The sequence below is a fragment of the Zeus faber genome (assembly GCF_960531495.2).
Source record: "Zeus faber genome assembly, chromosome: 10".
NCBI lineage: Eukaryota > Metazoa > Chordata > Actinopteri > Zeiformes > Zeidae > Zeus > Zeus faber.
Genome location: NC_137199.1, coordinates 28,727,730 through 28,749,927, shown reverse-complemented (window position 1 = coordinate 28,749,927; position 22,198 = coordinate 28,727,730). Strand labels below are relative to the sequence as shown.

General features: G+C 43.4%; 2 protein-coding genes across 3 annotated transcripts in view; one reads left to right on the top strand and one right to left on the bottom strand.

Moving 5' to 3' along the window:
* The first annotated feature begins 1,586 nt into the window (after positions 1 to 1,586).
* On the top strand, positions 1,587 to 20,506 carry LOC307236351 (uncharacterized protein). Its single transcript, XM_080008737.1, has 21 exons — positions 1,587 to 1,648; positions 2,443 to 3,545; positions 3,924 to 3,985; positions 4,249 to 4,287; positions 5,759 to 5,862; positions 6,218 to 6,279; positions 6,659 to 6,775; positions 7,101 to 7,226; positions 8,368 to 8,532; positions 8,825 to 8,949; positions 12,243 to 12,846; positions 13,398 to 13,506; positions 13,821 to 13,837; positions 14,107 to 14,229; positions 17,289 to 17,417; positions 17,672 to 17,800; positions 17,973 to 18,103; positions 18,317 to 18,623; positions 19,517 to 19,655; positions 20,122 to 20,237; positions 20,397 to 20,506. Exons 2-21 carry the CDS (start codon positions 2,703 to 2,705, stop codon positions 20,457 to 20,459), a joined length of 3,510 nt encoding a protein of 1,169 aa, XP_079864863.1. The 5' UTR covers positions 1,587 to 1,648; positions 2,443 to 2,702; the 3' UTR covers positions 20,460 to 20,506.
* The window catches only part of matr3l1.1 (matrin 3-like 1.1), a 16,288-nt gene continuing 14,330 nt past the window's right edge, over positions 20,241 to 22,198 (bottom strand). For both annotated transcript variants that reach the window (XM_080008743.1, XM_080008742.1), the window contains 2 exons: positions 21,162 to 21,283; positions 20,241 to 20,894 (listed from right to left, as the gene is read on the bottom strand). In XM_080008743.1, the coding sequence (XP_079864869.1) occupies positions 20,862 to 20,894; positions 21,162 to 21,283 (155 nt within the window). In that variant the 3' untranslated portion in view covers positions 20,241 to 20,861. The remainder of the gene's footprint in view (positions 20,895 to 21,161; positions 21,284 to 22,198) is intronic.

Sequence of the window (22,198 nt, the reverse complement as noted above, 5' to 3'; positions counted from 1 at the left end):
CCTTAACCCTACTACGTAGTGTTGTTGTTGTTGTTGTTGTTGTTGTTGTTGTTGTAGGAATGCAATTGCGGGATTTGACTAGAGAGCTCTGTTGTCCACTTTAGTTCGGCCGTTTCGAATAAACTATAACCTGATGCTTTTCTGTCCCAACACTTTCACCGCAGTTTACTGAGAGAAGACCAAAATAAATTGGACATAAACAAAAAAAAATCCTCACACACGTCTTTAGTCTTAAAACCACCGCCATTATAATAGGGAAAATGTATCCTCACAGCTGAGAATGCAACTTTCAGAAACTGTTCCTCCTGTGTTCAGTGTAGGGGTATAATAATAATAATAATAACTAATAATCGATTCCCGCCTGGGGCTCCGGCGGGTTATCTCCCAAAAAAATAGGAGCCTTTCTGTGTGGAGTTTGCATGTTCTCCCCGTGCTCACATGGGGTTTCCTCCCCCTCACGTCAGTAAGGACCCCCCTCAAAAACATGCACCCATCATCGTCTGACCAGCGATGGACACTTATCATCTGGTCCCACGTATGCTGCCCACTGCTCCTGGCTGTGGTCCCGGAGGAAGGACAAGCCAGGATGGGTCAAATGCAGAGGAACCATTTCACCGGCACCATCAAAGCATGTGTGTGTGTGTGTGTGTGTGTGTGTGTGTGTGTGTGTGTGTGTGTGTGTGTGTGTGTGTGTGTGTGTGTGTGTGTGTGTGTGTGTGTGTGTGTGTGTGTGTGTGTGTGTGTGCAAGCATGTATTGTAGTGTGGTGTGTTGCGTGACGAATAAAGACTGTTTCTTCTTCTTTCTTCTTCTAATCATTATAATAACAATTGGATATAGGGGGTGGGAAAATTGTTTGACATAATTAATATGATTAATTGTGAACATGGCCAACTTTCCCTTTTTTACTTATAATAATAATAATAATATCTGAGATGAAACTTCCATGACGCTGGTTTTCACTGTTTTCACGACCTGCTGGCAGGTGGTTGTTTTATAGACTGCTGCGTTCCATCGATATCAGAACTCGGAAAAACCCAACTCAAACTCCTTTATGTCAAAGGAAGGGGCAAAATCGGAATTCCAAGTCGGAATATCGGGGCAGATCCCAGATATAAGAGATCTGACGTCACAGAAACACACAGCACACGCCGTTGCGTTGTATTTTTATTTTATTTTTTATTTTTTGAAGACGCCCAACGTTCAACGTCATCTACTCTGTAGTTTTATAATGTCGCGTTACTTACCTTTGACCTGGGATGGCGGGGCTACCAAGTTGGATTTACCGATTTCCGAGGTGCGCTGGAATGCAGCATGCGTTAAATCAGATTTAGGTCACTGAAGGAAAACATAATATTCCAGGAGATAAAGATACTTTATTTTTCACATGAAATAATGCAGATGACATATCTGCTAAAATGTCTGCTTGGAAATCCATCAAGATAAATATATTGTCACAGCATCATCTTCATGAAAGAAACTGGTCGATTTTCCCCTCGTACCAACTTTCTGCTGCGCATTCCCGTCCGCCAGGTGGCGCTACCTCCACCAGCGACAACCTCCTGTCTCAGGCGGCGGTGCTGCAATATCAGCTAACTAGCTAGCTGGCTAGTTTACTGTCTAGCCATCCATAGACAACACACACAAAGGTAAGAGTGGACCTTTTTTGGGGGGATTTTATACCGTTTTTATGTTAATAAAGTCCTGGTTCCTCGGTGACCATGCGGTTTTAGCATATAGCAGCAAGCCAACAGCGTTACTACAAAATGTCGCTTCACTCATTGTTGACTATGGTACACAAAACAGAAGCTTTCCTAATATACCAGACATGCGAGTATACTTCAAATACTTAACATTGCTTAAACACTTACGACTTGCAGCTCGCAAGCTCCAGGCCGCATGGCTCCCGTCTTGGTTTGATTGGATGATAAACTATGTGACTGAATAACTTAATGTTCTTGGCTTGCAACCACAAGTATTTACAGTTTATTTTAAAATAATAGAAAAGTTGTTGTCTTATGGAACAGACGCTGACCAGATTAAAGCTAGATTCTGCTTAATTTGACCTCACTGCCTTTCTTTACTTTCCATGTGTGTGGCCATATTTAGTTCTCCTCTTCGTCAATACGTCCTGTAACCCTCGACTGTGGTGCAGATCGGTTCATATATTTCTCTGACGATTCGTTTATTCGCTTTATCCGATTTTGATCCGACATCGTCAGGTCACACCAGTGTCCAGTGGTTGGTTGTTTACCTTATTCTTCCTCGAGTTCAAATCTGAGTCGTTAGAACTTGTTACCCACTGTCCCTGTCTCCTTTTCTATCCTGCCTTTCAGTGCTCTTTGACTGCCTTCCATGTTCAGATCCTTAAAGCCTAGGACTAAGTGTTCATTTTACTGTAAATGCTCCTGTGGATCACAGACCTGTTTCTTCTCCATTACAGCTTGTCTGTTTTCTTTATAGAAGTGACACTTACACAAGCACCCACCTGGTTGTGTTTCAACAGAGGTAAAGCATTCCCCCTGTGGAGAGGAGACGTTACCCTTGATTTAGACTGGTTTCACGCTTTCACATCAGAAAGCAACCTTCACCAACTTCTTCTGGAAAAAAAGACATTTTTGCAGGCCACCTCCTTGGTTCTATATCTTGAGCCATCGACCAAACAGTGTCGAGACCTGAGTGCAGAGCCAGTGTTGAAGCACAATGTCTCAGAAGAACCTGTCGGACGGTGGTCAGAAAGGCTTCACCGTGGGCCGCGGGCTCCTGGCTGCTGCAGAAACTTTAAACTTCAGCATTAATGAACAGCGTTCTGGCCCTCAGAGCCGGACATTGGGGAGCATGGTCTCGAGCTTGGGGGTTGGTGATGGTGGTGGGGAAAGCATGGACCCCAACTCCCAGATGTCTCGTCATAGTGGTGGTGCTGGTGGTGGTGGTGGCGGCAGCGGCGGCGGCAACCATCTTGGTAATACCATGAAGCTTTTTGCCAGCTTGGGGCAGTCGCCTGCTGACCTTGACGCTCTGGCACAGATCCCCGAAGAGGACATAAGTGTAGAGACCTTGCCACAGATACTCATGCAGCTTAAGAACCGGAAGGGGGAGGCTGGAGACAGACGCATGGCAGGCAACCCCAGAGATCTACCATCACTATCTTCTGAATCCTCCTATCAAGGAGGCAGGGACGATTGGGGGGACATGCGTGGGGAGAGACTGGGTGGTTCTTCCATGGGACAAGCTTCAGCCCGTGCCCCACCCCAAGCAAATTACGCTTATGATTCCATGCAGGATGCCAGCCCTGCCCGGGGATACAATTTAGACTACGGCAGCAACAATGGAGGGACTGGCAACAGAGACAGACAATATTCAGACCTTTCTCGCCGAGATTCATATGGGGGTGTTGGCATGGGGCCCCCCCAGTCCGACAATGTCTTTATGCAGAGGAGGATGGGCTCCCCGTCCCAAGGCAAAGTTCAAGACTTCTTGGGAGCCATGCCCCCCATGTTCCCCCATGTTTGCTCTCTTTGTGACTTTGATGTCCATTCCACCATGGTGAGTACCAGTCCATGCTCTTTTCCTGCATTTCAGTGGGATTACCTGGTTAGAAATACTATGCCAATCCGAAAGCTTGAGCTCAGACTGTTTTTTGGCTCAAATTCATAATGGATGAATTTTCAGTTCATCATGCACATTTTACAGGAAATGGTATTCAAGTTATTGACTTGTTTTCAGTGTTTATTGTACAGAACTAAAATATTTCAATATTTAGTTCAAGATGGATCTCACTCTGTCATCAGGCTGAATATCTTTAACATCGTGCCTTCCTATACCTTGGAAATTTAAGATGATCCACTCTTAATCCAGTCATTTTAAATGTGATTTTTAAGTCAGCCTAAGCAGGAGTTTGTAATAGTTGAGTTTGTCTTCTAGGAGTGGAATCAACACACCAATGGGCTCCGTCATGCTGAAAACAGAAGGGTGCTTGTTAAAATGTAAGTTTTTCACCTCCACACCAACATGGCTTGACACAGCTCTTTAAAGACGTCTCACAAAATGTAGATTCAAGATTCAAGATTTTTATTTGTCGCATACATATACATACTTTCATACATATATGCAGTGAAATGTAATAAAGGATGGGCTAATAAAGGATGGGTAATCACATACATTTGTTATCCTTGTGAAAAGGGAATGTTGATGCGATTTTATTTATTTGTCTGTTTTTTGTTAATGACGGGGAACCTTTTTCCTGTAGGTATCCAGATTGGGACCCTAGCATGGCCCAAAACCGAGGGTAAGACATGACACGCACTCAGTCCATGTTTTCACTTGGCCTTAACATGTGTTTTTGGTGATCCAATTACAAATGACAGGTGTGAACGCACCTCTGTGCGGTTTGAGATCCGATTGCTCGGACAACATTTGGAGATGGTCTGGGCCACATTCTTTTAGCAGTGTGAATGTGTCCACAATGAAGGACTGCCTACTCAACTGACATCCTCTGTTTAAGCGCAAGTACATACTCAGTGGTGCGCCAACACCTTCATAATAAAGTCTGGTCGTAATAATTAAGTTTCCCCATTACAGGAGTGCAGGATTTATTATTTAAAAGTCAAAGTATTTACACAAAAACCTCCAGTTTTTACTAAATTAAATCCCAAAATAACATGGAGACATGCTTGACGCGGCACCGGCACGGGACCCATGGTTTTTTTTTTTGTTTTTCGTTCATTCCATTAAGCAGTGTTTGGTACAGATCCTAAGTTGTAAAAAAAATGTAATACAAGCGGGAAAATAACCAAAATAAAGAAAACTCTCTATATATATATATATATATATATATATATATATATATATATATATATATATATATATATATTTTATTTTATTTTTTTTTGTTTTTTTGTTTTGGCCAGGGACGCGCATTGGAATAGAGATTCCCGCCCCTCTCCATGATGCAGTGATTGGGACAGTCCCTTAACTCACTTGTGTTTAAAAGATACGGAAGTGACGTGTTTATTTTCATATAGAACGGAAAAGTGAGATCTGATCACTGGAGACGCATTCTAATGCCAGGTGTAAAGAGGGCCTTAAACATATGGTTAAGATGTGGTTGTCTTGTCTTTTTGGCAGGGCAGGAAGGCCTTTACTCATGTGTGTGTGTGGCTGCTATTTCATTTTATTCACTTTCGGGTGAAATGTTAAAGAATGATTTTTATTTTTTATACTTTATACAAGTTGAAAATAAAACTTTTTAATTTAAATGAATTGTGTGGAAGCAAGCAAAGTCAAGTCCTAAGGTTGTCACTTAAAGTCAATTTTGCTGTTGAAGGATTTAACACATTAGCCGCTGTTAATTTGAAATACATTTTATACCCTGGAACTTATTGGTATACGATAAAGTTTGTGTAATGCGACTTATTCTGAAAATTTAGGATGAAGTAATAATGCTGAATTCTGGAAGTTGCATTTCTTTTATAAGAATAAATCCTGTGTTGATTTGATTTACTGACTTGAGAATAAAATTAGATATAAATGCATCAAAGTGGCACAGACAGTTAATGTCCTTTAGCTACATGTAAGTCAGTATACTGCTACTCACTTTTACCAGATTTGGAGCCATTATATACCGGTCAACTCGGTTGAATTTCGACTTAAACTGAGCTTTTAACAAACAAATTGGAGACAGTTTACAGAGTTTAGGTCAGATTTATGTCCTGTTTCAATCCCACTGTTGTATGACTGGTTCCCGTCTTGTTCATCAGTGGGGGGGCTCGCCGCATGGACATGCCTAACCTTTCTGCTGGGCTGCTGGGACCTGCTCCTTTGTCCCAAGGCCAGACGGCAGGCGGCATGTCCTCCAACTGGGGTAAGCAACCTTTGTCCTTAAACATATTACTACATATATCATAAATACACCAGGATTGTGATTATTTTACCCTATCTTCATGACTTTGGTAAACAGTCTAACATTTATTATATTTAGATAAATCTAGGGACTTTGTTATTAGCACGACTGCAATTATATTGTGGGAAGAAATCTGCTTCAGTCCTCATAATTGATTGGCTGTTTACCATTTAGTGTTTATGGTTGTTAGAGAAAATATAGCCATAGCTATTTCCAAAGGTTAATGAAAATGAATTGTAATCTTATCTATTTTATTCTCAATAACGACATAGGTCACCTCATCAAAGTTGAATCTATCACACGTGTTTTATTCTAGGGGGCGGTGCAAGTTCCAGCTTCTCAAACAAGAACCAGTTTCACTCTCCTATGCATCCGAAGGTAAGCCATGTTACCTAATATAAAATCAATTAAATCCATTTATTGTTCTTATTTGCGTGCTTCCTTAACTTGATCAAAATTTTGGAATTATCTCAATGTGTAGGTAATTCCTATATCGTGTAACGAACTGTATTTCAGTGGAATTTCCAGCACGACAAAATGTTTTACTTTCTTTCTTTTTTTCCTCTACTGAATCAATGTTTACTTATGGCTATTAAGTTACTTGACTCTAAACTCTTGAAGACTTTATTTGAAGGACTTTACCGTTAAACAGAAGGTTGATGGCAAAACAATGTAAGCGTCGGGAGATTTAGACTTTCACTATGTCTTATTGTACTGTGATAAGCTAAAGTTGAAAGTGACACCCTTGTTCACTCAGATGAGAAGCAGAGTGGTGGTGGCAAAATATGACAGGAAGCCGAACAACAACAAAGCCTTGTTTGCTTTCACTGAGCCTTTTGGAACCCTGCGTGAGCATCTGGTTCTCAAGACAAAGGTAAATACAAACATGTCTCTGCATCAGATCAATCTAAAAGGATCAATCTAGGAATGTGGAAATTGACTAGCTTTAACACATGATCTTGTTGAAAACTTGAGAATATTATTATATTCTAAACATTATGACCCAATTTATTAAATGGTGTATTTGTTTATTATTTTATTAAATATCCTACTCACAAATAGTTAGAAATGTATCTAAAATTCCATTTTTTTTCTGGTCCTAAGCAAAGGGGAGATGATGTTGAAGGACTAGTCATGGTTGATAAGCAGGTTAACTACTTTGTTGTAACAACATTAAGGTTCTTCTTCACGTCCCTCAGGCCTTCCTGGAGATGGACACGCATCAGGAGGCTGTAGACATGGTGAACTATTACCAGCAAAATCCGGCCAGAATGTTCGGAAAGAATGTGATCTTTTACCTTTCCAAGGAATTATTGGTCATTGAGGTAACCACACTGGATTTGCTTTCATCACCCAAATTATACACCGATCAGCCATAACATTAAAACCTTTGACAGGTGACGTTAATAACATTGCCCATCTTGTTCCAATTGCATCTGTCAAGTTGTGGAATATATTAGGCAGTAAGTGATCAGTCAGTTCTTGAAGTTGATGTGTTGGAAGCAGGAAAAATGGCCAAGCATAAGGATCTGAGCAAATTTGACACGGGCCAAATTGTGATGGCTAGATGACTGGGTCAGAGCATCTCAGGTCTTGTAGGGTGTGCCTGGTATACAGTGGTTAGTACCTACCAAAAGTGGTCCAAGGAAGGACAACCGCTGAACAGGCGACAGGGTCATGGGCTCATTGATGCGCTTGGGGGGGCGAGGTCCAGCCAGTCTGGTCCGATCCCACAGATGAGCTACTGTAGCACAAATTGCTGAAAAGTTAAGGCTGGTAAGACAGAAAGGTGTCAGAACACACAGTGCATCAAAGTTTGCTGCGTACAGGGCTGCCTAACCGCAGACTGGTCAAAGTGCCCATTCTGACCCTTGCCTGTTTATTACGACTACTACTTCTTTCCTGTTAGCGATCACCAAAGTGACCATCTGCCTCCAGTACCTTCTGTTCTGCGCATTTATTCTTTTTTTCATTTATTTATTCTGTGACCTTTTCCCATTTATAATGGGCGGAAATAAAACCAAAATAAAAACATTTTAGTTTAGTTTATCAAATGGAAAAAAAAATTCAAATTAGTAAAATACTAAGTGTGTTATCAATACTTAGTCAGACGCCACAAAAGTAAGTGTCTGCTGGTGCTCACAGCAGAGTTGAGGCATAGTCTGCTTATCACAGGAGGAGAGGAGAGAAGACTATAGGAGACTAGATCAAGTATAGATGGGGACCTGTCTCCCCCCATCCGTAATAAGCACATGCATAACGGAGACATTAACCAAATTGTCATGATTATTTGCTGATGGACACAAACTATTTTACACAACTGATTTTTCAAATACCAATATACGCATTGTGATTGACAGATTATTATTTTTGTTTTCTTTTAACTTAATTTTTAAGCTGTTTAGTAATCCCTATTGGGGTCTCTGGGGCCTGCTGACGTGTGATCTGCTGTTTTTACTCCCTCAGAAAGAGGACCGGCCAGGGGAAAGAGCCAACAGAGAGGTCAAAGGTCAAGGCAGCCAGGTGGTGTTCTTCTCCAACCTACCCAGGGAGCAAGACGAGCAGATGGAGCTTCTCACCGTCGCCGGGCGCTTTGGCCTCGTAGAGAAACACTTGTTCTTAACAAGCAAGGTAACCAAGGGTGTGACAATACAAACCTTTAGTTTGTACATCAGATGTCAGATGGTGAAATTTGACAACAAATGCTACAGAAAGTTTGGATTCTTGTTGGGATTGATGTCATTCAGACAGTGCCAGCAGAAGTATTGAATTTAAACTCCAAGCCCCTGGTGATTTGCCATGTGATTAGGCTCCTCTCACCAGAAGTGATTTACTTGGCATCCATTTTCAAGTCTCTCTAAATAAACCTGACTAGACTAACTTGGATGAATTGATTCCATTTCCCTTCCTTTTCCTCTGCCAGGCTTTTGTCCAGCTTGGGACCCCAGAGGATGCTGAGATGATGGTGAAGTACTACAACCAGAACCCGCTCATCATCAAAGGCAGGACCATCCGTCTCAACATCTGCACCAAGTACAAGACCCTCAAGTGAGTCGCTGGCTGAAGAATTCTGTACTTTCATTCACCAATTTTAGTTACTGGAGAGAGATGGGATGTAGTCTATAGGACTGCACTCATCCCAATGGATACAGGTTGCCAAGCACGTGGACGTTATTTCCGTTTCTTAAATTCAATGAAGACTTCAGTAACTTTACGGATATATTATACATGGATGCATAGATGGATCCGTCCACCTGTATGTAGATCTCTCAAAATGCGCGGGCGCCACTTGGTGCTGCTGTCACCTGTCTTCAAGAAAACCCACGAGGACATGGACATTCAAGCTGTGTCCCTTTTCAGGGGCTGCAGCCTTGTAGGCTGCATTTTAAGACCGACTGCGTCACACCGGCGCGACGATGTGCTGTCCTATTCTGTAGGCTCCTTCAAATGCGGTCTAGAAATGCAGCCTTGTTTTCCTCGATTTTAAGGCTTCAACGTTTGAAGGTAACATGCGTTTCGTATAACCCCTGAAAAAGACAGATTTGTGACAGTCGCATTGTGTCGAGAGGACGTTGGCATGTTTTGTTGCCGCTTCTCACCTGCGTTTTTGCGTGTCTGTTTTTGTTTGTTTCTCGTCTCCCTGAACTTTTGGCTACTGCTACTTCAGTTTTCGCCCACTGCTGCAACTACCTGATTTACCTGGCCATTTATTTTTGTTTTTCCGCCGAAACTGGATCAACGGCTTGCCGTCTTGTCAGCTCCTAGGCCTGTCACCTCGCTACTAGCCCTCCCTGCTAGCCAGCGCCGCTGGCCGAGATTCGGTGCTCAACTGTTTCTGAGATGATGCTCCCCAAATACTCTGCATTGGAACTTATGAACCTCTCCTGTCACTCCACTCCAAACTGCCTCTTCGACATTAATTTCATCGGACTCCTGCGCCGCCCTCGCTATGTCCACAGGCTGCTTGCTGTAAGTCTATTTCCTCGGATCGCACTATTCCATCCATAATGTAGAATCGGCGGAGGCAACGTCATCATAACAAATCCCATGTACACTGTTCTGCAGCCGCTGGTCTGTGTTGACAGGCTCGTTCCTCCCAACTCGCCTTCCATAGTTAAAACTGCAACATTTATGCTACAGAATGCACGATCTCTCAGCAATAAATCACTACTCATTTACACATCATCATGAACGGAAAGATGACTTTCTCGGTTGAACAGAAACTTGGCAAGTTCAACAGGACTTTATTACACTCAACCAATATGTATACATACATACAGAACCCTGTCTCCATAGGTCGCAGTGTTGTGCTGGCTGTAATACACCGAGCAGACATCCTGGTCAAAGAACTCTCTGTGCCAAACACCACCTCTTTTGAATGTGTTGCAATCTCTCACACTGCACAGCCCCAGGTTGTCCTCATCTATCGCCCCCCCTAAAGCCTCCACCACCTTCATGTCTGAGCTGCCTGAGCTTCTTACCTCTGTCTGTTCCATGTCCCAATCTACCCTTCTGCTCAGTGACTTCAAAATCCACGTGGACTCCACCAGCTGTACGTTAGCTACAGATTTCCTGTCACTGTTGGACTGTTTTAACATTACACAGCACGTTTTAGGTCCCACCCACGCCAAAGGCCACACGCTCGATCTGGTGTGCACCACTGGCACCTCTCCCTCCCATCTTCAGTGCCTGGACCTAGCTGTTTCTGACCACCATGCTGTTCTGTTCACTGTTCCTGTCCCCCCGCCCAGGCAGTGTGTTAAACGCACCTTCACTTTCAGGAACCTCAAGTCATTAAGTACACCAGCCCTGATCAACACCCTCGCGACCCACCTGGCCCTAGATCCCCACCGGACACGGCCTGGTTGCCCATTTTCTCTTCTCTTGCCCCCCCCCCCCCCCCAACCCGGACTGTCTCCTTCACTCGCCCTGCCCCCGGTACACCTCTGAACTTTACAACATGAAGGCCAGCGACTGTCAGCTGGAGAGACTCTACAGAAGATATTGCCTCACTGTCCACCTTGAGGCCTTCAAACAACATGTGACATCTGAGGACCACGACCGCCCCATCTCCAACCTTCCATTCCTCAGCAAAATCCTGGAACGAGCAGTTTCCGCCTGACTCTAACAGCAAATTTCCAACCATGAACTTCACGAACACCTTCAATCTGGATTCAGAACTCAGCACAGCATGGCGACCGCCCTCATTGACATCACTAACGACCTCCCCATTGCTGCTGACGCAGGCTACATCAGTATCCTCATCCTCCTCAGCCTCTCGGCTGCCTTCGACACGGTCTCTCACACTATCCTCCTCAACCATCTATCCGGCTACCTTGGCCTCACCGGTACAGCCCTCCTGGTTCCAATCCTATCTTACCAACAGAAGCAGTTTGTCACTATCGGAGACGCCTGCTCCTCCCCTGGCCCAGTTGACCAAGGCTGCAATGGTGTCCTGTCTGGGGTTCCAAGTAAAGTCCTGGACAGGCTCCAGTATGTTCAAAACTCTGCTGATAGAGTTCTCACCCGCACCAAGCCCTGGCAGCATTTTACCTTGTCTTGTTTTTTTTCTGTTTTTTGTTTTCCATTGTAAAGTGTCCTTGGGTTTGTGAAAGGCGCTATATAAATCCCAGTTGTTATTATTATTATTATTATTATTATTATTATGTTGTGAACTATTGGAGATAAGCCAAGTTTAGTTTTGAAGTGCCCGATCCTCCATGTTATTTGGAAAGTGATGATGACAATGTAGGTAAAAGGTTTTTTTGATTAGTATAATTTCATTGTGTTCAGTAAAGTGACGGGGGGGACCCTCTCCGTTGACATGGCTCCTCAGGGTGAATTAGGCACATAGAATTTCGAGTAGGGCGCCATGGAGGTCAGGACCGGCTCTGTTGGCAACTGACCACAACGTCCACTGCACACTTAATACGCGCCACGCAACTCAACGACATGCACTGAATTGGTGGTGTGTGCCGGCAAGCACCCACACAATTTCCCGGAATTGTCTAGTTCAGCAATATTGTTCTTGGAGAGGATCAAGTTTGGGGCTGCCTTTTGCACTTAAGTTCATAATTTGTACTTAATTTTGTGCAGTCTTGTAATTATTTTAACTTGTGATCACGTCAACCCTAAAGTAATCCTAAAAGTAATCACAAATTAGCATTTAGTAACTTACTTTTCAAAAAGGGAACGCCCCCAGAGCATTACCCCGGAACCCTCTAGTGGGTTTGTGTTTTTCAGTTTGCATGCCCGTATTTGTCAATGTTGGCGTTTAAAAGAATGGCTGCAGCCCAGGGACCTACAAGAAATGAAACTCTTGAATGTCGTGTTTCTTTTAGTGTGAGCCGGAGAGGCGGCTATGGAGCGTCCACGGGAGACAACAGGGGCAGGTGGAGCAGCGAGCCCACACCAGCCAACAAGAACTACGCCAACCGTGCAGTAGACAAGTCCTCCGCCTCCAAGAGCTCCTCCTCCAAATCCACCGCCTCGTCAAAGGAGAAGAAGAAACCAGAGGAAAAGCAAGTGGCAGAGGGGGAAAGCGATGAGGAAGAAGAGGAGGTAGCCGGCGTGATGGAGGGAGACGATGAAGCGGAGGAAGGAAAAGAGGAGTGCGAGGTAGAGCAGGAGCCAGATGTGGAGGAGCCACAGCCTGGCACCTCGGCTCCAGACGAAGATGAGGAAGGATCTGAGAAGCCGCCGGCTGACTCTTCGCACGCTGCCGAAGCACCACAAGAACCTGGCGGCATTCCAACCGGAGACGACAGCACCACAGAGGACAAAGACGCAAACGGAGCAAAAGATGAGGACAATCAACTGGCAGAGACAAAGAAGCCATCAGAACCGACTGAAAGCTCAACGGAAGAACCAGAGACCAGAGAGGAAACAGCCGCTGATCCTGCAGAGAGTGCAGGGATGACTGAGCGAGAGCTGCCTGAGGACCTGGTAAGAGACTGCCACACACACATACTCATCCAAGCAACTGGGATGGTAGAATTATAGACATTGTGATATGGGACTGGATATCATTTTCGATTTGGTTCTTGCAATATCTGGATTACAGGTAAATGTTTCTTCTTTAAGGCTGCATTAAGGTGAAGTAAGGCAGCTTTCTTAACTTCATGGACCTTTCAAGTTTATAAACTCTCCAGCTTAGTCGTAATATCCATATTACTAATGATAGTTTCTTGGAAACTTGTAAAATTATTTTGAAAGCACCACTGGTTGTCCCCAAAATATCCATTGCCATTAAGGTTCTAGATGGTTTTACATTTATTTATTTCAGTGTACAGTAAATACTTATAACAGTGTATAATACAGATATAAATACCCCTGTTCTTCAAAACTCACTACAAATTACCACAAACGAAAAAGGACTGGTTATCTCTAAAAACAAACACCGTGGTTCTATGATCATCATAATAATATTATGACCTGGCCCTTAATTGTGACTATAATGATACAGTAAATGGTGATAAGTGCTTCTTGTCTGTTAGGAGGGTACCGTGGACCAGGATTTCATGGAAAACATGGACGACTTTGTGACGCTGGATGAGCTAGCAGAAGACGAAGATGACCTACACACCAAGGATTCTGATTCTTTTGGTAAGGCGTCCATCACCTGATTCTTCTTGTCATTCTGATTGGCTGGTTGCTGTATTTGGCACAGTCAGGCCAGGAAATGAGCCAATTCACCACACCTTTTTAAACCAGCTAAATGTTGAGGAAATTACCTCCATATGAAGTAGAAACTTACCATGTATTTGATCACAGCTGAAATGACATGTGGCTCTAAGTAAATTTTGGATATTTCTGACCAATTGAAATGTATGAAATGGTAAAACCATCTTAAAAGAAATGTTTATCTTGCACACTTCTCATTTTCTTTGTGTTCTGTGTTTCTCTCATCCCTATGACAGACAGTACAAAAGAAGGCGTAAGTCCATGTCACTTCTCTTATCAGTATTTGTCTCAAAAAGTGTATCAGCTGAGTTCCATACAGCCGTGCATACTGCCGACATAAATTCTAACTAATAATAACTTCTAATGGTAGTGTGGGAATGCTCAGTGGTTGTCGTGTTTGTTTGTGCATTATTTAAGAGACATCTAGTCTCTGACAGACCCAGTACCACATTGACACTTTTATTTTATATGGCTAAATTTGGGCTGACCAGGAATAAGAATAATGAACAATTTTTTCTTCAGGGAATGAGGGTCGTCAACATCCTTGGATTCAGACGTGGTTACAATTTCCTTGAAGAGCTGCTTGCGCTGGCAAAACCCTTTGGCAAAGTAGTCAAACACCTGGTGCTGGACTTAAAATCAGAGGTATAACTTTCACTGTTGACTTGTCCGTCTCAACGCATTCCTAATTATTCCATGATAAGAACGAGTAAGCACTTAGTAGAACGCAGATCTCTGCCTCAAAAAATATAATTAGCTTTAAGTCAGGTTGCAGGATTACATTACATTCAAATTCTACGTCAATTTAATAACACTTCACATACAACCTAAAGCGTGGCTTTAAACAATAAGACCATACAGACTAAACAATGACACCGATCAGCCACACGGCAAAACCATCTGCCGAATATTGTGTAGCTCCCCCTCGTTCTGCCAAAACAGCTCTGACCCATGGAGGCATGGACTCCACAACACCTCTGAAGGTGTCCTGTGGTATCTGGCACCAAGACCTTAGCAGTAGATCCTTTAAGTCCTGGAAGTTGGAGGTGGGGTCCCCATGGATCAGGCTTGTTGTTCCAGCACATCCCACAGATGCTCCATGGGATTGAGATCTGAGGACTTTGGAGGCCAAGTTAAGACCTGGAACATTGTTTGCAGTGTGGCAGGGAGCATTATCCTGCTGAAAGAGGCCACTGCCATCGAGGAATACCGTTGCCATGAAGGGGTGAACTTGGTCTGTAACAATGTTTAGGTAGGTGGTACGTGTCAAAGTAACATCCACAAGAATGACATAACCCAAGGTTTTCCAGCAGAACATTGTCCAGAGCATCACACTGCCTCCGCCGGCTTGACTTCTTCCCATAGTGCATCCTGCCATCTCTTCGCCAAGTTAACAACACAAATTCACCCGGCCATCTACATGATGTAAAAGAAAACATGATTCGTCAGACCAGGCCACCTTGTTCCATGGTCCAGTTCTGATGCTGATGTGCCCATTGGAGGTTCTTGTTGGTGGACAGCACCAACCACCGACAGATAGCAATTTGTGCTACAGTAGCTCTTCTGTGGGATCGGACCAGAGGGGCTAGGCTTCACTCCCCACGCACATCAATGACCCTGTCACCGGTTCACCGCCTGTCCTTTCTTGGACCACTTTTGGCAGGTACTAACCACTGCATACCGAGAACCCCCCACAAGCTCTGTCCTTTAGGAGATGCTCTGACCCAGGCTTCTAGCCATCACAATTTGGCCCTTGACAAAGTCACTCAGATCCTTATGCTTGACCATTTTTTCCTGCTTCCAACACATCAACTTCAAGAACTGACTGTTCACTTGCTGTTCATACCCCACCCTTTGACAGGTGCCATTGGAACAAGATGAGCAATGTTATTCACTTCACCTGTCAGTGGTTTTAATGTTGTGGCTGATCAGTGTACAGATGTGGACAATTCTGTTGGTACCCTTACAGCTCATTGAAACAATACTTCATTCCTTCTGAAAAGTGATGCAATTAAAAGCAATTTTCTCATGTATACCTGCATGCCTTTGGTATGTCAGAGTAAAGCAAAGAAACTGACAAGAGATGTTAGTTAGTTCCTCCCGTTCCTTCTGGAACATTGGGCGACAAGCCCCCACCATTTGCTCCTTACCAGAATGGCTTCTTCTCGTCGTTTCCGTAACATGCTTTTTTTTTTACGGGGTGTGGTTGACAAGAGATGAATTATTGCTAAGGAGATAAATTCTATTTGAAAATGGCCTGGACAGATTTGTTGCTACCCCTTAGAAAAGATTATAAATAATTGGTTTATAGTGATATTTCAAACTATTTTCTGAAATTGGTATCACACGTCTTCAATCTTATTATCAGTCGTTCAGCCTATATAAATGGGAAAAAGTAGTCACTCTGCTGATTGGTAACATTGTGTGCACCACACTGAACATGGACCAGAGAAAGCAAAGGACAGAGTTGTTTGAGGAGATTAGAAAGAAAATTATAGACAAGTATGTTAAAGGTATAGGCTATGAGAGCATCTCCAAGCAGCTTGATGTTCCTGTGACTACAGTTGCAAATACTATTTGAGAAGTTCATGGTCCTTGGGACTGTAGCCAACCTCCTTGGATGTGGCCCGGGAGGAAAATCGACCTCAGATTGAACAGAAGGAAAGTGAGAATGGTAGAAAAAGAGCCAAGGACAACTTCCAAAGAGGTACAAGCTGAACTCCCACGGTCAAGGTACATCCGTGTCTGATCGCACCATCTGTTGCCTTTTGGGTTACAGTGGGCTCCATGGAAGAAGACCCAGGAGGACTCCACTTTTGAAAGGAAAAACAAAAAAAAGCCAGACTGGAATTTGCTTAAATGCATATTGACAAGCCACAATGCTTCTGGGAGAATGTCCTTTGGACAGATGAATCAAAACTGGAGCTTTTTGGCAAGTCACATCAGCTCTGTGTTCAGACGAAAAAATGAAGCTTTCAAAGAAAAGAACACCACACCTACCGTGAAACATGGAGGAGGCTCTGTTATGTTTTGGAGCTGCTTTGCTGCGTCTGGCATGGGGTGCCTTGAATCTGGACAGGGCACAATCAAATCTCAAGACTATCAAGGCATTCTGGAGCGAAACATACTGCCCAGTGTCAGAATGCTCTGTCTCAGTTGCAGGTCATGGGTCCTCCAACAGGATAATGACCCAAAAACACACAGCTAAAAGCACCAAGAATGGATGAGAACAAAACATTGGACTATGGCCTTCTATGAGCCCTGATCTGAATCCTATGGAACATCGATTGAAAGAGCTAAGACATGCAGTCTGGAGAAGGCACCCTTCAAACCTGAGACAGCTGGAGCAGTTTTCTCAGGAAGAGTGGGCCAAACTACCTGTTGGCAGATGCAAAAGTCTCATTGCAATCAAGCGATTTCTGTAGCTCTCAATGATTGATTTTTGTGAGTTTCAAGTTATTTCAGAGAAAATTGTGGGTTCTTTTTTCGTCAAAGGGTACCAACAAATTTGTCCACGTCTGTATATCAACAGTACTTTTACATGAAACACCATGCACACAACACAAGGTGGTGTTGTGTGCAACACAATTTTGGCCTTGATATATACATTTGATTTTCACACTCCTCAGTTGAATGGGGACTACTTGTGAAATTCTGAATTAAATATTCAGTGAATTTGTCTCTTTTGTTTGCCTCCCAAACAGGCTTATCTGCAGTTTGCAACAGAGGATGAGGCTAAAGCCATGAGCAGGTTTTATAACCGCAACATTACAGCGTCGGTGTGTGGCAAACCTGTGAAGATTTGTCACTCCCAGACCTACCCAACCATCCAGGTGAGACATCCTTGCATAGAAGCTTCTGGTTTGCAGTATTGGTGTTTTTGTTTTGATGTGTGAACAGAATTCTCATGTTGACACATTTGATTCTACATTTTCTGCAAGTCCATGTTATTGTTCACATAATTTAATCAAGTCTCAGTTTCATTGGATTTTCTTTGACTTTGTTTCTTATTTAATATAGTCAGCCTAGAAAAAGTTGATGTGGTTTTCATCTGCGTTCACTCATTTGTGATTTTCCCTTCACTCAGTGTGGTGATAGCAAAGTAGTTTACATCGGACAGCTGCCGCACTCCAAATACACAGACGAGTCAGTCCTGAAGCTAGCAGAACCCTTTGGCCAAGTGAAGAAGTATTTTGTCAACAGGGTCCGTAGAGAGGTAAGGACACATTTGTTCTAGAAAGAAAATAGAATTTGATCAAGTTATTAACATGCAATAATAGTCTATGCTACTTCCAACCATAATGACTGAACCATATGAACAGCCATGTGTAAAACTGTGACCAGTAACTTATAATTGGGACTCTAAAATGATGTTTTGTATTCTTCAGTGTTTTATTGAGATGGAGAACTCAAAAGATGCAGAGAAAATTGCTGAAGCATACAAATTCAGCCCACCTAAACTACAAGGCAGACGCCAGACGGTGTTAGTCAGTAGGAAGTACAAGCAGCTGAAGTACGGGTGAGTCCGGTTTTAATGTTTTCACCACAACGGTACCTTTTGTATCACTCTTAAAGGTTACAGTCATTTAATGGCAAGTCCTGCTGCAATACATTGATTCCAGAGTTGACAATATATAGTTAACTTGTAGTGGGATGCATTAATTTGGTCCCTAGTCCTGTAGATTGGGACCCTGCCTTCCAGAACCCCTAAAAGTCTCCTTTCTTTGTTTAGGCACAGACGCGTTCAGCTTGAGGAGAGAAAGGCGTCAAAGAGAGACGCTTCCAGCAGCAGCTCTCAGGATAAGTCGTCCAAACACCCCGAGGAGACTCCGGCCAAGAGGTCCAAGGAGGAGACGACACCAGCGGAGGAAGAGGAGGCGGTGGAGAGGGAACAGGAGGAGGAGAGTGCTGAGGTGTCCAGCGGTGAACAGGAGGCGGCAGCAGAACCCATGGAGACGGCAGCAGAACCCATGGAGACGCAGAGCGAGGATCCAGAACCCGGAGAGTCAGATCAGCCCGGCGAGCAGGACCCTGCTGTGGTGGGTGGAGCAGGGCCGTGTGATAGGAAACATTGACGTAGTCACACATTTTTATATACACCAATCATCCACAACATTAAAACTACCACTTATATTGTGTAGCTCCCCCTTGTACCGCCAAACAGCTCTGATCTGTCGAGGCATATAGTCCCAAAATACCTCTGAAGGTGTCCTGTGGTATCTGGCACCAAGATGTTAACAGCAGATGGGTGGAGGGCCCACGCCCTTATCAGGCGTGCTTTTTTTTAAGCGTTAATTGGTGTCGAGGTAGCGGATTGTCTGGGCAAGTTATTCATGAGGAACTCCTCATGAGCGTCGCACAGCGACTACACTGTGCTGCTCCGTTTTTCCAGAGCGGCAAAATGCCTAGAACCAGAGCTAGGGGGCCATGTGCTTTGCAAGCAAAGGTCTTTTTTTTATTTTTATTTTTTTTTGAGCACCTGCCCCTCAAAGTCTCTGTACAGGACAGTAGAGGGGAAGAGCCTCCGCCCCGGTTTCAACGCTCGTATTTTTCCTGGTGGATTAAAAAATAATGGATCATGTCACCCGCGATCGATGGAGTTGATCACCGATAGACAATTTAATTAATCTACCCCAGCCTTCTGCATACCGGGAAAACCCCACAAGACCTGCCATTTTGGAGATGCTCTGACCCAGTCGTCGAGCCATCACAATTTGGCCCTTGTCAAAGTCACTCAGATCCTTACTCTTGCCCATTTTTCTTGTTTCCAACACAACTTCACTGACTGTTCACTTGTTGCCTCATATCCCACCCCTTGACAGGTGCCATTGGTACAAGATGAGCGATGTTATTCGTTCACCTGTCTGTGGTTTTAATGTTGTGGCTGATGGGTGTTTATTTCTGACCCCGCCCCCCACTGGTTCTGCTGCAGGATGTGAAACGTGAGGAGGTGGAGGATGTTTCCGCTGATCAGAACCAGAACAGACCGGCCGAGGAGCCGACGCCAGCAGAGACCAAACCAGCCGCCGCGTCTCTGCCTCTAACGCCGTACGAGCAGAACAACCCCGTCGGTGAGTCCACTCACGCTGTGATGAAGTTAAAATCTGACTGTACTGTGGAGCCTGTTTTAATACAGGGAAACATATTTAACATTCACTTAAATTAGATCATAGAAACATATCTAACACACTCAAATTAGATCATAGAAACATATCTAACACACTCAAATTAGATTATAGAATATTCTCTTTTCAAGGTAGATTTTCTTTCCCCTCCAATATCATTTGCTTTATGTATTATTTCTAGAGAAGTCTAAGCTGTGATTTACGGTGGTTTGATACTTCAGACAAAATGTTCTTATTGCAAGTCAGTGAATTTGGTGACAATGTTAATGTCATTTTCGATGTATGTAATTTATTGACTTTGTTTTAAGCCCAGTTTCAATAACTCTAGTTTGCCATCATTGGCGCAGTCTTGGATCTGAAAATTTGAACGCGTGCGGAGACTGAACAGGGGTTCTCGTTTGGATCACATCAGGTGTGGAATACGTGAGGACGGGTTTCTACTGTCGGGTCTGTTTCCTGTTCTACTCCAACGAAGAGACGGCCAAGAAGGTCCACTGCAGCAGCCAGGCGCACTACGACAAAGTCAAGGTACACAATTGATCATATTTTATTTACAAAGGGGAACAAAAAAAAAAACATACATTACAAATAACCCTTTCACATAGTGTTTACATGTAATACCTGGCTCTTTCCTTTTATAAGAAAACACTTATTAATGGCAAACCTTCCTCCTCTCTTGTGTTTCAGAAACATCTAGAAAAGGAGCAGGCAAAAGCACAGAACAAGAAAGAGGAAAAGAATTTGGAGTAACTGAGATATTTGTGAAGCAGACTTGATTGTGGCCACGTCGACTGCGCTAAAATGTTCTACTTTTAGTATTCTCAATCTGGTAGCTTGGATGCACTACTCCGAACAAATAGATTTTTTGTGTACTGTTTGTAAGCATTGGTTGCCGCCGTTTTGAGTGTTTTTAAATAAACTTTGGAAACAAGCTTTGGACTTGTTTTTTCAAAAGATGTCACTAACAAAACTGCAGTTTTAATTCTGTCGTGGTTTCTTCTCTTTCTACCGCTGGGTGAGTAACAACCGTTCATACTGCGCCCGCCCCAACTGCACATTGAAGCAGACTTACAACCCAATGAGGAAGTTATTTTCACAAACAGCCACTTTTCCTTAGTTGTTGCAACGTCTGGATGTGGAGTCGCTGCTCGTTCAGGTCGCCCACGGGTCCTTGCCTGTGTGCTCCTGACGACACGCAAAGACAATTGATCAAAAATCAACATAATCCAAACATAATATTGTGAAGGACTACAGCTGAGATGCAGCTACTCTTAACGTTCCTGGCCAGCACCAACACTTAACCTGTTTATTTTGTAGTTTTTAACAAAATGGTTAGTTTATTTTTCTCGTGACTAAGTTGTTTTGTAAAGCGGTGTCAAAATACATATTGTTAGATTTTCATTGATATTTACTCAGTGTAACTGTTCTCCAGAACCACATCAATGAGGTTACCTTGTATTTCTGGTAGTGTTGGCTGCTGCTGCAGTGCTGAGTCTTGGCTTCGTCCTCTTCGACATAGATGACGTTACACAAGTTGCAGAAGAAGCCAACCACTGGACGAACAAACTCAGCTCCTGCAACACACACACACACTTGGTTCAAATACTTCTGATGTTAAGTCCCTTGTGCTGATAATTAACGACAGAAGTGCAGTTCAGCTGAACAGCTTCAAAATCATTGTGATGGTACACTGACTTGTAATACGGAGAACGGCACCTCTTTCATTCCCACCCAACCCTCCCTAACGCATGTTCTTCCACTTTGTAACTTCTGCGTTCGGGTAGGAAACCGCCGGAAAAGTGCGTTACTCTTTACGTCACTTCCTTGACGTGTGGCTTTGGTATTTACTGTTCTGCCTGGTGAAGAATAAAATAAAAGCAAACTTTCCAATCAAAATGTCCATTAATCATGTTCATACAAAACGTAGCCACTCCGGCATCTGCACAAGTCAATCTGCCAGGCCGAGCACATCTGGTATCTATACCGTTTGCAGGGGGCTGCTGCTACCTAGCCGTACATTACATTGCATTTGTAAAAGACTTATTGAATCGTGATCCATAAGGTACAAATTTGTCCAATAAATTATTTTGGCACACCGGACCGAGTTTTACCACGGTGTCAAATTGCACTAAGAAGCTCTAAGTGCGCCTAATACCAAAAGTTACTGCTTTAAAGAGTGAACTTCATTATTTAACCTACAGTGCAGGCAAAGCAAAACTTAATGAAAACAATGTATTAACATAAAAATAAATAAACCCTGTTTAACATTGGCCACTAAAACTTTCAGCGTCGTCTTCTGTTCTTACACTATCTTTCCGTAAAAAAAACAAAACTCCACCGTATAATAAACACAGTCATAGTTGAACACATAACTCTAGTATAATTTGAAAAATATGAGGTTTCAATCGGGGACCTATTTATTATGCATGTCCTTTTTTTCCCCCTGTCATATGACAATGTCAAATAATGAGGTCAACTAATGACAAAGT

Bases quoted from the DNA above. Each gene is read 5' to 3' on its own strand.
- LOC307236351 (XM_080008737.1), top strand. From the start codon at position 2,703: ATGTCTCAGAAGAACCTGTCGGACGGTGGTCAGAAAGGCTTCACCGTG. The intron at 12,847-13,397 runs GTAAGAGACTGC...CTTGTCTGTTAG, and splicing joins GAGAGCTGCCTGAGGACCTG to GAGGGTACCGTGGACCAGGA. The intron at 19,656-20,121 runs GTGAGTCCACTC...GGATCACATCAG, and splicing joins CGAGCAGAACAACCCCGTCG to GTGTGGAATACGTGAGGACG.